At 42.6% G+C, this 14231-nt stretch overlaps 1 protein-coding gene and 1 non-coding gene across 2 annotated transcripts; one reads left to right on the top strand and one right to left on the bottom strand.

The window, feature by feature from the left end:
• Window positions 1–4895: 4895 nt before the first annotated feature.
• LOC130031240 (tyrosine-protein phosphatase non-receptor type 23-like) lies at window positions 4896–7259 on the top strand (the record flags this gene model as incomplete). Its single annotated transcript, XM_056122502.1, is given in 1 exon segment — window positions 4896–7259. A coding segment is annotated over 1 exon segment (2364 nt), but the record flags the coding sequence as incomplete, so codon positions are not given.
• Window positions 7260–10049: 2790 nt separating this feature from the next.
• Window positions 10050–10176, bottom strand: LOC130031285 (small nucleolar RNA SNORA9). The gene has a single exon (XR_008793633.1). It is a non-coding gene; the product is annotated as a small nucleolar RNA SNORA9 (small nucleolar RNA).
• Between the last annotated feature and the right edge of the window lie 4055 nt (window positions 10177–14231).

Here is a 14231-nt window from a genome sequence, read left to right as displayed (position 1 = left end):
AAATAAATATTTGAACTTTAAATTCAATTACTATGCCATATAACTCAATTTTCAGGTTTATTTTAGGGGCAGAAAAATCAGAATCAAGTTTGTCATCATCAGATATACTATAAAATATAAAATAATAGGAAAAAATTTAATTTTTTAAACTGAGCTATATTTTAAGTGATTCACAGTACTAAGGGGATCAAGTGTAAAGGATTGTTTTATTTACTTTCAATAATTCCTAGGTTCTCAAAGATTTGCTCAAATGAAATGTTCACTCCTAAATCATACTAAATAATACTATTTATCTTTGTTCTCGGAGAGCCTGGCAAGCTACCGAAAGCATCTCGCCCACATGGCAAAGTTTGGCAAGCTACCCGTGGCCTATTTGATATGCCAAACACAGTAACAACAAGTGTCACAATGGAGACATTACTGGGCCCGCTCGAGCAAATCGATGGACAACTGGTGGACGTTGCTACAGTGCTACCTAAAATTAATATTACTTCTTTTTTTGGGGGGGCATACCTAGCGATGCACAGGTATTACTCCTGGCTATGCACCCAGGAGTTACTCCCGATGGTGCTCAGGGGACCATATGGGATGCTGGCGACCGAACCCAGGTTGGCCGTGTGCAAGGCAAATGCCCTACCCGCTGTGCAGCTTAATTTGTGGCTCCAGCCTCAAATTAATATTGTTTTAAGTACAAAAAAAAGGTCAAATTAACTCCTCTCAAAACTCAAATATAACTTTTATAAGTGGAAGCCCACTTCAAATAGTCTGATAAATAATTTGAATAAAAGTATAGCTTTAAGGAATGCATGCAGGTAAGAAATGCTGAAGAGAAAAAGCACACCACACTGTATTCTGATATTGGAGAAAACAGCAGCATTTTCTCAAATGACTGCTGCCATTCAGTTGTCTGGTGATGGAGACTGAATGTGTACATGGTCTGTTTCACCAGCAGGGTGAGCTCGGTCCTCTACATAAACGTTTCTATGTAAATCTCATGGAAGCTAAAAGAAATCTTTTCTATAGTTACAAGCATGGGTGAATACATGCATAAAAGCAAACTATTAAATATGATTGTTGACTAAAACTAATTTATTATTTACTATTAAATATGATGGTATAAAAATTTCATAGAGCCCTCCCGGTGATTGTCGATTTGCTCGAGCGGGCCCAGTAACGTCTCCATTGGAGACTTTGTTGTTACTGTGTCTGGCATATCGAATACTCTCGGTAGCTTGCCGGGCTCTCCGAGAGGGGCGGAGGAATCGAACTCGGGTCGGCCATGTTGGCCGCTTGTAAGGCGAACGCCCTACCCGCTGTGCTATCGCTCCAGCCCTAAAAATTTCATAGAGCAGCCCTACAAAAAGAGCTTTAAAAAGTAATTACTATATTAAGATTCTACCACATGTTTTGTAGTCACAGTGTCACCAAAGTAAAATTATATTTTACTGAAGTATTTAAATCTCTCCTATTTTTCTTATTACTAATCTTTATTGTTTTCTCACTTGTATTTGCTAATTTTTGTTTTGCTTTTCCTATTTTTTTTTAATTCCACGTGCTTGGTTTTTCATCTTTTATAGGATTATGGTTTAGCTCTATACTAAACATTAAAATAAAATCAATTATTTTCAGTGTAAATATATAGTATACAAAGCATATTGAAAATATTTCAAATTTTAAGTGTACAATAACTTTAAGCAAATATTATTACCAAATACAAATTTTATTTATTAATTTATTTTGCTTTTTTTAGGTCACACCCAGCGATGCGAAGGGGTTACTCCTGGCTCATGCACTCAGGAATCACTCCTGGCGGTGCTCAGGGAATCATATTGGATGCTGGGAATCCAACCAGGGTTGGCTGCGTGCAAGACAAACGCCCTATCCACTGTGCTATCGCTCCAGCCCCCAAATACAAATTTTACATATAAAATATTTCAGAAAATTTAACCACAATTCTGAACAAACTGCCAAATATAGAGGATTATTTCATCAACATAAAGGAGAAAGTGCTTAATAACTGACCTAGTAGAAGAAGGCACTATCACCAAATGTCTTCCAATGCAGCTTCAAATGGTTGGGTATAAAAGTTTATCCATAGGATTATAAGATCAAGTTAACCTACATATGTATTAAAAAGGATGTTTAAGTCAATACAGTTCAATGCCACCTTAAAAATCAAACACATTAGTTTATAATGCGAAACTTACTCAGTATTGTCATGACATTATAAAATAAATAAACTGCATCCTTAATAACAAATTGCAATCTTCAGATTAGTTATGTGGATAGATTATTGCATTATTCACAGAAAAATTTTACAAAACAAGAAAGCGTACATGCTGTCTGAAAACCCAGAAAACAGGAGCAGGTATTAAAAGCAGAAATAATGGTGCCTCGCCTGGACTCCTTAACCCCTCCTCCTCTATACCACATGGACGCTCAGACTGCAGAAAGAGCTGTCAGAAACCTAAGAAACTGAGATGGGACATTTTGGCTTTCAAGTAACTTTTAATACCTAATAATATATATAATTTCTTAGTCTTTTAACAAAGAATACACTGAACTAACAACATTTTTAAGTTATGCAACTCAGATTTATGTAAAAACAATTGTTTCCGATAATGCTCAATAACATTAAAGGTATATTACAGAGATAGGTATATTATTATGGCCATTCGCTTTGAAAGAAATTCCGAGAATAAACATAGCTTTCAACGTTAATTCACACAATGAATATATGACCAACTTTAATTTTATTTATTTATTTTTTGCTTTTTGGGTCACACCTGGAGATGCACAGGGCTTACTCCTGGCTCTGCACTCAGGAGTTACTCCTGGCGGTGCTCAGGGGACCGTATGGGATGCTGGGAATAGAACCCGGGTCGGCCACGTGCAAGGCAAACGCCCTACCCGCTGTGCTATCTCTCCAGCCCCGACCAACTTTAATTTTAAATGGTATATCTGCTGACTAAAAAATATGCAAAACATTTAAAACACATACACTTCAGCAAAATTAATGGATACTTCTTTTCTATAAAATTATGTAAAGGGTTTAAATTAACTTTTATCTTTGACTTTAGTGAATTTAAACTATGTGTAATAATAATATTATCATCCATATAGGAAAGGAAAAAATCAAGCTCTCACTATTCGCAGATGATATGATACTATATCTAGAGAATCCTAAAAGCCTCTACCAAGAAACTCCTTGAAACAATAGACTTGGACAATAAAGTCGCAGTACCCAAAAATTGTGCCCCAGAAAATCAAGTACCTCGGAATCAGCCTAAGGAGTAAAGGACCTCTACAAAGAAAACTACAAAACGCTACTCCACAAAATAAAAGAGGACATGAGGAAATGGAAACATATCGCCTGCTAATGAATAGGAAGAATGAATATTGTCAAAATGGCAATACTCCCCAAGGCACTATACAGATTCAATGTGATCCCTATGAAGATAGCCATGAAATTCTTCAAAGAAATGGATCATCAAGCACTCCTAAAATTCATTTGGAGCAACAAATGCTCACGAATAGCTAAAGCAATTCTTGGGGAAAAGGGTGGGGAGGCATCACCCTCTCCATCCTCAAACTCTACTACAAAGTGGTAAGAATAGTTGTAATAAGTACCAGGAGGTCTGCTCCACGTCTTAGAAGCCGGCAGCACATGCTGGGGGAAAGGGCAGTTCAGACAGAAAAGGAAACACCAAGTAAAGGGTGTTTGGAGTACTCGCTGGGGATGCAAGATGCGTGCTGAAAGGCTGAAAGTAGACTATAGACCGAACACGGTGGCCACTCAATACCTCTATTGCAAACCCCAACACCCTAAAGGAAAGAGAGAGAAAAAGGGAATGCCCTGCCATAGAGGTGGGGTGGGGTGGGGGTGGGGTAGTGGGCAGGATACTGGGTTCATTGGTGGAGAATGGATGGGCACTAGTGGATGATGGGTACTTGATCATTGTGTAACTGAAAACCAAATACGACAGTTTGTAAGTCTATTTACAAACTAGTTACCATGTAGCTGTACATGGTATCTCACTAATATATATATATTATCATTACAACATATAATTATAAATTAAACTCATAAAAATTAAATTTAAAAAATTCAAGGAGATTAATCTTTACAATATAATTAAGGGAAAAGGTTTATAGAAATACGAACTACCTAGTCATGCATGGTGTCCAGTATTTGATTTAACCAGTCATATATAACGTAAAATCTTCTTGAGATGCACATGTCAGTCATTTCTTGGAATTATTTAAAAAAGGAAATCTATCAAAACAAAAAATAGATTAATTTCTTACATTTCAGATATTTATCATTTTTCTCTAAGAAAGCATCTTTAAATAAACTTAATCACTTACGACAATTCCTGGCCAAGTTTGTGTTGACAAGGACACCAACGCCTCCAACACCTCTTTTATCGCATGTTCCGAGGAACAATTCTTCTCCAGTGTCGAAAACGGCATGGTGAGATTCGTGCCTTCTTGTCTCGGTCAGACCAATGATGTCGTACTTGATCATTCGCGCTTGTACCATCAGGTCCTCGATGGATGCATCTGATGCTAGCGTACGTGCATTGAAAGTACAGACGATCATTTTTGTCTTCCTTCGTTGTGGCAGCCTAGGTCGGCCTTGAGATTTTGTCGGCCTCTCCTTTCTCATCCTTCTCAGGGCTGCCATGTCGGTGAAGCCTTCAGGGTCAGGTGAATGAGACCAGTTGTAGTTACTGGTTTTGGCATATCGAATACACAGCGGATAGCTTGCCAGGCTCTTCCGTGCGGGCGGAATACTCTCGGTAGCTTGCCAGTCTTTCCGAGAGGTATAGAGGCTTTTGGGGTGACCTCTAATCACCCTTGTAGGTGTTGCCATATTTGAACCCTATCAAATATGGTACGACAATTCCAAACTATTCGAGGAGCAGCTGAAGAAGTATGACCAGCTGAGGGTCTACCTGGAGCAGAATCTGGCTGCCCAGGACAACGTTCTCCGGGCACTGACCGAGGCAAATGTGCAGTACGCGGCCGTGCGGCGGGTGCTCAGCGAGCTGGATCAGAAATGGAATTCCACACTGCAGACCCTGGTGGCCTCCTATGAAGCCTACGAGGATTTGATGAAGAAGTCTCAGGAGGGCAAGGACTTCTATGCCGACTTGGAGAGCAAGGTGGCGGCTCTCCTGGAGCGGGCACAGTCCACCTGCCAGGCCCGCGAGGCTGCCCGTCAGCAGATTCTGGACAGGGAGTTGAAGAAGAAGCCGCCACCCCGACCCACAGCCCCGAAGCCACTGCTGCCCCGCAGAGAGGAGGGGGACGCGCTGGAGACAGACCTGCCTGAGGAACTGCGCAGCCTGCCCCCCGACATGGTGGCCGGCCCCCGGCCTCCTGACACCTTCCTGGGAACGACTGGTCCCCTCCATTTTCCTCCTGGTCCCTTCCCCACCTCTGCAGGGCCAGGACCCCACTATCTCCCAGGCCCCTTACCCCCTGGTACCTACCCAGGCCCTGCCCAGATACTGCAGCCTAGGGTACCTCCAGCCCCCGGGCACCCTGCAATGGCCATGGCACCTAGACCTGCCCTCTACTCAGCTCCCGGCTATACACCAGAGCTGGGCCTGGTGCCCCGTTCCTCCCCGCAACATGGTGTGGTGAGCGGCCCCTACGGGAGGGTTGGGCACCCCCAGCCCAGTGCAGGCCTGCCCTCAGCCCCACCCTCCCAGTTCTCAGGCCCTGAATTGGCTCTGGGGGTTCGGCCAGCCACCACCACAGTAGATAGCATCCAGGCCCCCATTTCTAGTCACACGGCACCACAAGCAAACCCAGTCCCTGCCCCTCCCCCGCAGCCTTGCTTCCCTGTGCCACCACAGCCTCTGCCTGTTCCTTACACCTACCCACTAGGACCCAAGCAGCCCCTCACAGCTCCCCCGACCCAGCACTTTTCTCCTGGAATCCCTACAGGTTTTGCAGCACCAAGGATGGGGCCTCAGCCTCAACCTCACATCCCACAAGCTACCTTTGGGCCCCAGCCCCACCAGCAGCCTCTGCCACTTCAGCACCCACATCTGTATCCACCCCAAGCCCCAGGACTCACGCCCACACAATCCCCCTATCCCTTTGCTCCTCAGCCTGGTGTCCTGGGGCAGCCACCACCTGCAGTGCACCCTCAGATCTACCCTGGCCCCTCTCAGGACCCACTGCCCCCCCATTCAGGAGCACTGCCTTTCCCCAGTCCCGGGCCACCTCAGCCTCCTCATCACTCTCTGGCCTATGGCCCTGCCCCCTCGCCCAGGCCTCTAGGCCCCCAGGCAACCCCTCTCTCCATTCGAGGCCCCCCACCGGCCAGCCAGCCTTCCCCCAGCCCCCACCTGGTGCCTTCACCTGCCCCCTCTCCGGGGCCCAGCCCGGTCCCTCCACGGGCCCCTGCTGCAGAGCCGCCATCTTGCCCGCGCCGGGGCGCAGCCACTGCAGATCTGCTCTCCTCCAGCCCTGAGAGCCAGCATGGTGGCACCCAGCTTCCTGGAGGAGGGCAGCCCCTGCTGCAGCCCACCAAGGTGGATGCCACAGAAGGTCGGCGGCCTCAGGCCCTGCGGCTCATTGAGCGGGACCCCTATGAGCGCCCTGAGAGGCTGCAGCGGCTGCAGCAGGAGCTGGAGGCCTTCCGGGGCCAGCTGGGTGATGCAGGGGCTCTGGACACTGTCTGGAGGGAGCTGCAGGAGGCCCAGGAGCAGGATGCCCGGGGCCGCTCCATTGCCATTGCTCGCTGCTACTCCCTGAAGAACCGGCATCAGGACGTCATGCCCTACGACAGTAACCGTGTGGTCCTGCGCTCTGGCAAGGACGACTATATCAACGCCAGTATGGTGGAGGGGCTCTCACCGTACTGTCCACCCTTAGTGGCCACTCAGGCCCCCCTGCCTGGTACAGCAGCTGACTTCTGGCTCATGGTACATGAGCAGAAAGTGTCCGTCATTGTCATGCTGGTGTCTGAAGCTGAGATGGAGAAGCAAAAGGTGGCCCGCTACTTCCCCACGGAGAGAGGCCAACCCATGGTGCATGGCGCCTTGAGCCTTGCACTGAGCAGCGTCCGCACCACTGACACCCATGTGGAACGGGTGCTGAGCTTGCAGTTCCGGGACCAAAGCCTCAAGCGCTCACTCGTGCATCTTCACTTCTCCACTTGGTCTGAGTTAGGCCTGCCTGACAGCCCCAGCAAGCTGCTGCGCTTCATCCAGGAGGTGCACTCACATTAAATAAACTAGTAACTTGATAAAACAGAACTGAGCTTGAAATTCACTAGAACAAACTAACAGTAGGCACAAACTAGGCAAATTTTCAGCAACTGATTAGTTTCTCATATTTTATGTGTTTCTAATTTCTCTAAGAGTTTCTATAAATAAACTACTTCATAAAAAAGAATTGAGCTTAAAAATTCACTAGGACAAATGAATACTAGGCACAAAATGGGCAAAATATCAGGTAGTGCAACAGGCAGAGTGCTCTCATTGAGCATGTAGCCAGACTTGATCTTCAGCACCCTGATCATCATCAGGACTGAGCCCTGAGCACAGGGACAGGAGTAAGTCCTGAGCACGCCCAGGTGTGGCTTAATCAAAGCCCACCCACAAATGTTTTCCCTCAATTCCCTGTTCTGTCACAATCACATCTCAGGGTTCATTCCCACTGCTGACTGTCAAATACACTTACTTTGCTTCTTCATCCTCCACATGAGGACGATCATCTGGCATTTGTCTTTTTCTTCTCAGCTCACTTATTATAACAGCTTCCAATTCCATCCAAGTTTCAGCCAGGTGAACCTTTCACCTCTTCTCATATTTGAGCGGTACTGCACGTGTGTTTGTACAAGCTCTTTATCCACTCATCTCTTGTGGGCACTTGCGTTGTTTCCAGATCCTGGCTGCAGTCAACAATGCTGTGATGAGTACAGGTGTGGAGATGTCCTTCAGGCTGAGCCAAACCAGTCTCTCCAATGAAAAATGAGGTTCCTATCTGGCACACCCCCACTGGCACTTACTCATTTCTGGCTTTGTGTTACACATTTGTGAGTCCCCATGTGAGTGATGTTTTATTTTCACTTTGATTTGCATTTCCCTTATAATCAATGATGACGAATTTCCTTTGCCTCTGGGTCAATTTCACATCTTGAGACCATGTCATTCCTTTCCTTTCCACATTTTTGAATCAGTTTTTCTGATGGAGAGTTGTTTTTTTTTTTTTTTTTTTTTTTTAGTGAAACATCATGAGGTACAGTTGTAGATTTACAAATTTTTGTGCTTGGGTTTCGGTCATACCATGATCAAATACCCATCCCTCCACCAGTGCCCATTTTCCACTACCATGGATAATATCCCTCCCCCCATCCCCCCATCCCCCCGTGCCACTGTGGCAGGGCATTCCCTTTTGTTCTCTCTCTCCTTTTGGGTGTTGTGGTCAGCAAAAGAGGCATTGAGTGGCAAACATGTTCAGTCCATAGTCTACTTTCAACATGCATCTCCCCTCCTGGGAGGATCCTCCAAACACCCTCCATTTGGTGCTCCCTTCTCTATCTGAACTGCCCTATCCCCTAAAATACCCGGCTGGCCTCTAAGCTATGGAGGAATCCTCCTGGTGTTGATCTCAGCTATTCTTGGGTATTAATCTCATATTTTGTTATTTTATATCCCCCAGATGAATGCAATCTTTCTATGTCTATCCCTCTCTTTCTGACTCATTTCGCTTAGCATGATACTTTCCATATTGTACCACTTGTATGTAAATTTCATGACTTCATCTTTTCTAAGAGCTACATAGTACTCCATTGTGTAGATGTACCAAAGTTTCTTTAACCAATCATCTTTTCTTGAGCACTCAGATTTCTTTCAGTTTCTGGCTACTGTAAAGAGTGCTGTAATGAACAAACAAGTGCAGATGTCACTTCGACTATACATTTTTGCCTCTCTGAGATATATTCCCAGGAATGGTATTGCTGGGTCAAATGGGAGCTCAATTTCTAATTTTTTGAGAAGCGTCCATACTGTTTTCCAAAAGGGCTGAACTAGTCGATATTCCCACCAGCAGTGAAGGAGTGTCCCTTTCTCGCCACATCTATGGCAGCATCAATTGCTTTTGTTCTTTTGAATGTGGGCCAGTCTCTGAGGTGTCAGATGGTATCTCATTGTGGTTTTGATCTGCATCTCCCTGATGATTAATGATGTAGAGCATTTTCTCATGTGCTTTTTTGCCATTTGGATTTCTTCTTTGAGAAAGTTTCTGTTCATTTCATTGACCCATTTTTTGATGGGGTTGGATGTTTTCTTCTTGTGGAGTTCAACCAGTACTTTGTATATCCTTGATATCAACCCCTTGTCAGATGTGTATTCGGCGAATATTCTTTCCCATTCTGTAGACTGTCTTTGTATTTTGGTCACTGTTTCTTTGGAGGTGCAGAAGCTTCTTAGTTTAAGAAAGTCCCATTTATCTATCTCTGTTTTCACTTGCTCAGTCAGTGGCGTGGCATCTTTGAAGATACCATTAGCTTCAATGTCATGGAGGGTTTTGCCAACTTTGTCTTCAATGTTCCTTATGGTTTCTGGTCTGATGTTGAGGTCTTTAATCCATTTTGATCTTACTTTTGTACATGGTGTTAGGCAGAGTTCTGAGCCCATTTTTTTGCATGTAGTGATGGAGAGCTTTAAGAGCACTTTATGTATCTTAGATATTAGTCCTTTATCTTGCGTATGGTCTCAAAATCCTTTCAATCAGCAGAATGTCTTTTAATTGTAGGGCACATTGCTCACAGAATGCAGAAGTGTTCTAGTTTGATATAGTTCCGTTTCTGTTTTTATTACCTTTGCCACTTGAGTTCTTACATTTCAGACTTCACTGTGGTCATGATTTTGGAGAGTCTTGCCTATGTATCCCCAATGGATTTTTCAAGATTCAAGTGCAATATAAAAATTTTAATTTACTTGAGTTGATTTTTGTTTACAGGGTGAAAGAGGGGTCTATTTTTCCCTTATTGCTTCTGTTTTATTCTTTTTCTTATTTTTCACGATTGTCTGAGATTTCTAACACCTTACTCTGAATGGAGCAGGTCAAGATCTCACAACGTTTCATAATTGCAAGCACTGTGGGAAAGCACAGGGTCACTCCATACCCAAGTATGATGAAGGCTTGCACCTAATTTCATTTTTTTTAATTGTGACTATCTAGTTTTCCCGTAATCATTGGCTAAAGAGGTTTCCTTGTTCCAATTCATGCACTTCTTCATAAATAAATTGCTCATGCATCTGAGGGTTTCTCCCTGACTTCTCAATCCTATGCCATTGAGAAGAGACTTTTTTTCTTCCGGTACCAACCAATTTTGATTGCTAAAGCTTTGTGTCAGAATTTAAAGTCTGGGGACACAATGCCTCCCATTTTTCCTCAAGATTGCTTTGGCTATGTCAGGAGTTTTGTAGCTTAATGCAAATTTTAGAAAAATTTACTCCATGTCCTTGAATAATGCCACGGAAATTTTTTCAGAATTGCTGTTTCTGTAAACTACTTTGAGTTAAGATAGTCATTTTCAAGATGGCAATTATTATGATCCTTAAACCAAGAATATTTTTCTATTACATTAGTTCATTTTAAATTCCTTTCAGAAGTTTTTCAGTTTTCACTAAATAGGTCTTTTACCTCCTTTGTTAAACTAAGGGGTTTCTGTTTTTTACATGATTGCAATCGGGTTTATTTCTATTCTGGATTTGGGTTTTTTTTTTGTTGTTGTTTGTTTGTTTACATGTAAGAATAAATTAGAATCCTGTGCACTGGTTTTGTAGCCTGCTACTTTACTATATAAATATATTATTTTGAGGAGTTTTTCAGAGGAGCCTTTTTGGGTTCCTACATACGAAATTCCTAACAGTGCTTTGTAGATTTTAATAAGTAAATCTTTCACCTCCTTTCTAAAAATTGATTACACATTACCTAATGTTTTTCATAACTATAAGCAGGATTTTTAAATTAAATCACTCTTTTATCATTGTTTACATATAAAATCACAAAAGATTTTCCTGTTTGCTTTCGTAAGCTGCAACTTTCCTGTAAAGATTTATTGCTTCTAGGAGTGTTTAATGAATGATTGGTTATGCAGTCTTAGGGTTCTTGATATGTCATTTGTAAACAGTGAATTTGATTTCTTTGCCAATTTGAACACAAATTTAAATTTTTTTCTTGCTTAATTTCTGTGGCAGCAGCTATCAGAACTGTATTGAATAATAGTGCTCTCAATATATTGTTACATCCATAACAGCGTTGGGAAGTCAAGCACTAAAGAAACAAATTGTGATTGAAGCCGACTTCAGGTTAACCATGTCACCATAACACTAGAAAATACTTTATCTGTGAAACAAACAAACAAAAAACTATAATGTATTTACAGAATAAAATAAGGGATTCACACTGTGCTAACATACACCTACAGAGAACAAAGGCAGTAAGAAAAATACAAAACCCAAGAAAAGTGAGACAGAAATAACATTTTTCCCTTTCTGATATTTGGGCCATTCTCAGTGGTACCTGAGAGTGACTCCCAGTTATTTGCTTGGGGACTTCCTGTGGACCTTTGGGGGCCAAGCAGTGCCAGGGACCCAGCACAGGAGATTCATGGCAAAACATGCTCTCAAGCCATTTGAGTCATTGCTCTGGACAGAGGATTATTTTTTAAGGGCAATACTGACTCTGTCCCCAGTGGCAATTACTTTTAATATAAGTTTACTCTTCCCCATAAAAAAACATAAATGGCCAAATACATTAAAAAAAAAAGGCCCTCCCGTTGTTCGTCGATTTGCTCGAGCGGGCCCAGTAACGTCTCCATTGGAGATTTTGTTGTTACTGTGTTTGGTATATCGAATACATCACGGGTGGCTTGCCAGGCTCTGCCGTGCAGGCGAGATACTCTCCGCAGCTTGCCGGGCTCTCCGAGAGGGGCAGAGGAATCGAACTCGGGTTGGCCATGTTGGCTGCATGCAAGGCAAATGCCCTACCGCTGTGCTAAATTTTTAAAAACACACAAAAGCCAGTAACCTACTTTATATTATCTAAAGAAATTCTCCAGCTCTAGCGACACACAAAGGTCAAAAAAATGGAAAAAGATTTCCCATGATGGGAGAATTATGCTGAAAGTAGACTATAGACCAAACATGATTGCCACTCAATGCCTCTTTTGCAAACCACAGCACCCAAAAGGAGAGAGAGAGAACAAAAGGGAATGCTCTGCCACAAAGACGGGGGGGGGGGGGGGGATGGGGCTATGGGGGGATGGGGGGTGGGAAGGATACCAGGACCCATGGTGGTGGAAAATGGGCACTGGTGGAGGGATGGGTATTTGATCATTGTATAATTGAAATCCAAGCACAAAAATTTGTAAGTCTACAACTGTACCTCATGGTGTTTCACTAATAAAAATTAAAAAAAAAATTCCCATGCAAATAATAGCCAAAAAGGAGCCACAAATGTAACCACAGTAATATTAGACAAACACTTACCAAGAAAAGCCTGTATGAGTGTTTGGATGAGCGCATGCGGCCAAGAGACCTGAGCGTTGGTGCTGGAGAAGTAGGAATCTTTAGAGCAGTGAGTGAATCCATGGAACTGTGAGGTCTGGAAAACGGGTCTGCAACAGGAAATGAGGCAACCAGGGCATTTGCTCCCCAATGAAATGGGTTCGTGTTTCCACGAACAGCCTTCACCAGGCATAGAAGAGGATGTTATCTGCTTAGATCCCAGTAGAAAAAGCTCCAGAATTTGTGCAATAGCTTAGAAAGGTCAAAGGAGTGAGGAGCTCTCTTAGATCTCCCATCCTGTCCAGCAGCAAAATCCTGCTATTTTGTTTCCACAGGGCAACCAACAATCACCCTGATACCAAAAGCAGTCAGAGACAGCACAAAAAAGGAAAACTACAAACCAATAGCCCTGAAAAATAAAGATTATATGAACCTATCAATAGGTGCAGGGAACACATTTGACAAAATCCAACATCCATTAATGATTGAAAACTCTCAATTAAAAAATGGAGTTGGAGAAATTTCCCTCAATATAGTTAAAACCATTTAACACAAATCCATAGAAAGCATAGTACTGCATGGAGGAAAACTAAAAGCCTTCCCTTTCAGATGAGGCACAAGAAAAGGATGGGCTTTCTCACAATTTCTATTCAATATTGTACTGTAAGTTCATGCCATAGTAATCACGCAAGAAGATATTAAGGTAACCAGATAAAAAGTCAAGCTCTCTTGATTTGCAAATTACATGATACTGTATTTAAAAGCTCTGAACACTCTACCTAAAAAAAACCCTCCTAGAAACAAGAGAATTGAATGATAAAGCAGAAGGCTAGAGAATAGACACCTCTCAGAGGAAGATAGGTGGATGAGCAGTAGGCAAATAAAAAAATGCTCAGCATCACTTATCAGAGAAATCCAAATCAAGACAACAAGGACACATACCACCTCACACCAGTGAGAATACAATCTGTTCATAGACTAGAAGGATTAATGTAGCCAAGATGGCAATAATCCTCCAAAGCATTATACAGATTCAATGAAATTGTATGATTCAATAAATCATTATAGATTCACTTCTTTATAAAAAAATGCCCCTTGAATGTTCCTGACATTTATATGGACTGACAAATCCCCACCAAAAATAGCCAAAGAAATCCTAGGGAAAAAGAAAACTGGAAGAATCACTCTGCCCAATCTCAACTATACTGCAAAGCTGTAGTAATTAAAGCAGTGTGGTATTAGAATAACACCACAGACCTTGGTATGTAAAATAATAAACAGACATTAAGACCAGTGAAATAGAACTGAAAACCCAGGAACAGATCCTCAGGTATATAGACAGCTAATCTTGAGTAAATAAGCAAAACATCTTAGGTGGAGCATGAGAACTTCTTCCACAAATGGTGCTGGGAAAACTAGTTGGTCAATGCAAAAAAAAAAAAAGAAAAGAAATCAGAACCTTTTCTAATACCATGTACAAAAGTCAAATCAAAATGGTTAAGTACCTCAATACCCAAAAAAACATAGTCAAAAGAACACTTACGGACACTTGAAGCTAGAGGCATCTTTAAGGAGCCAACTGCCACTGGCCAAGCAAACAGAAACACAGATAAGCAGGACAATATCAAAACAACTTATCTGAATGAAAACTGTTACAAAAACACAAAGATTCCCCCCAAACTGGAAGAT

The sequence above is a fragment of the Sorex fumeus genome, unplaced genomic scaffold (assembly GCF_029834395.1).
Source record: "Sorex fumeus unplaced genomic scaffold, SorFum_2.1 ptg000046l, whole genome shotgun sequence".
NCBI classification, from domain to species: domain Eukaryota; kingdom Metazoa; phylum Chordata; class Mammalia; order Eulipotyphla; family Soricidae; genus Sorex; species Sorex fumeus.
Note: the sequence above shows the minus strand (reverse complement) of the source record. Positions and strands in the feature narration are given on the sequence as shown.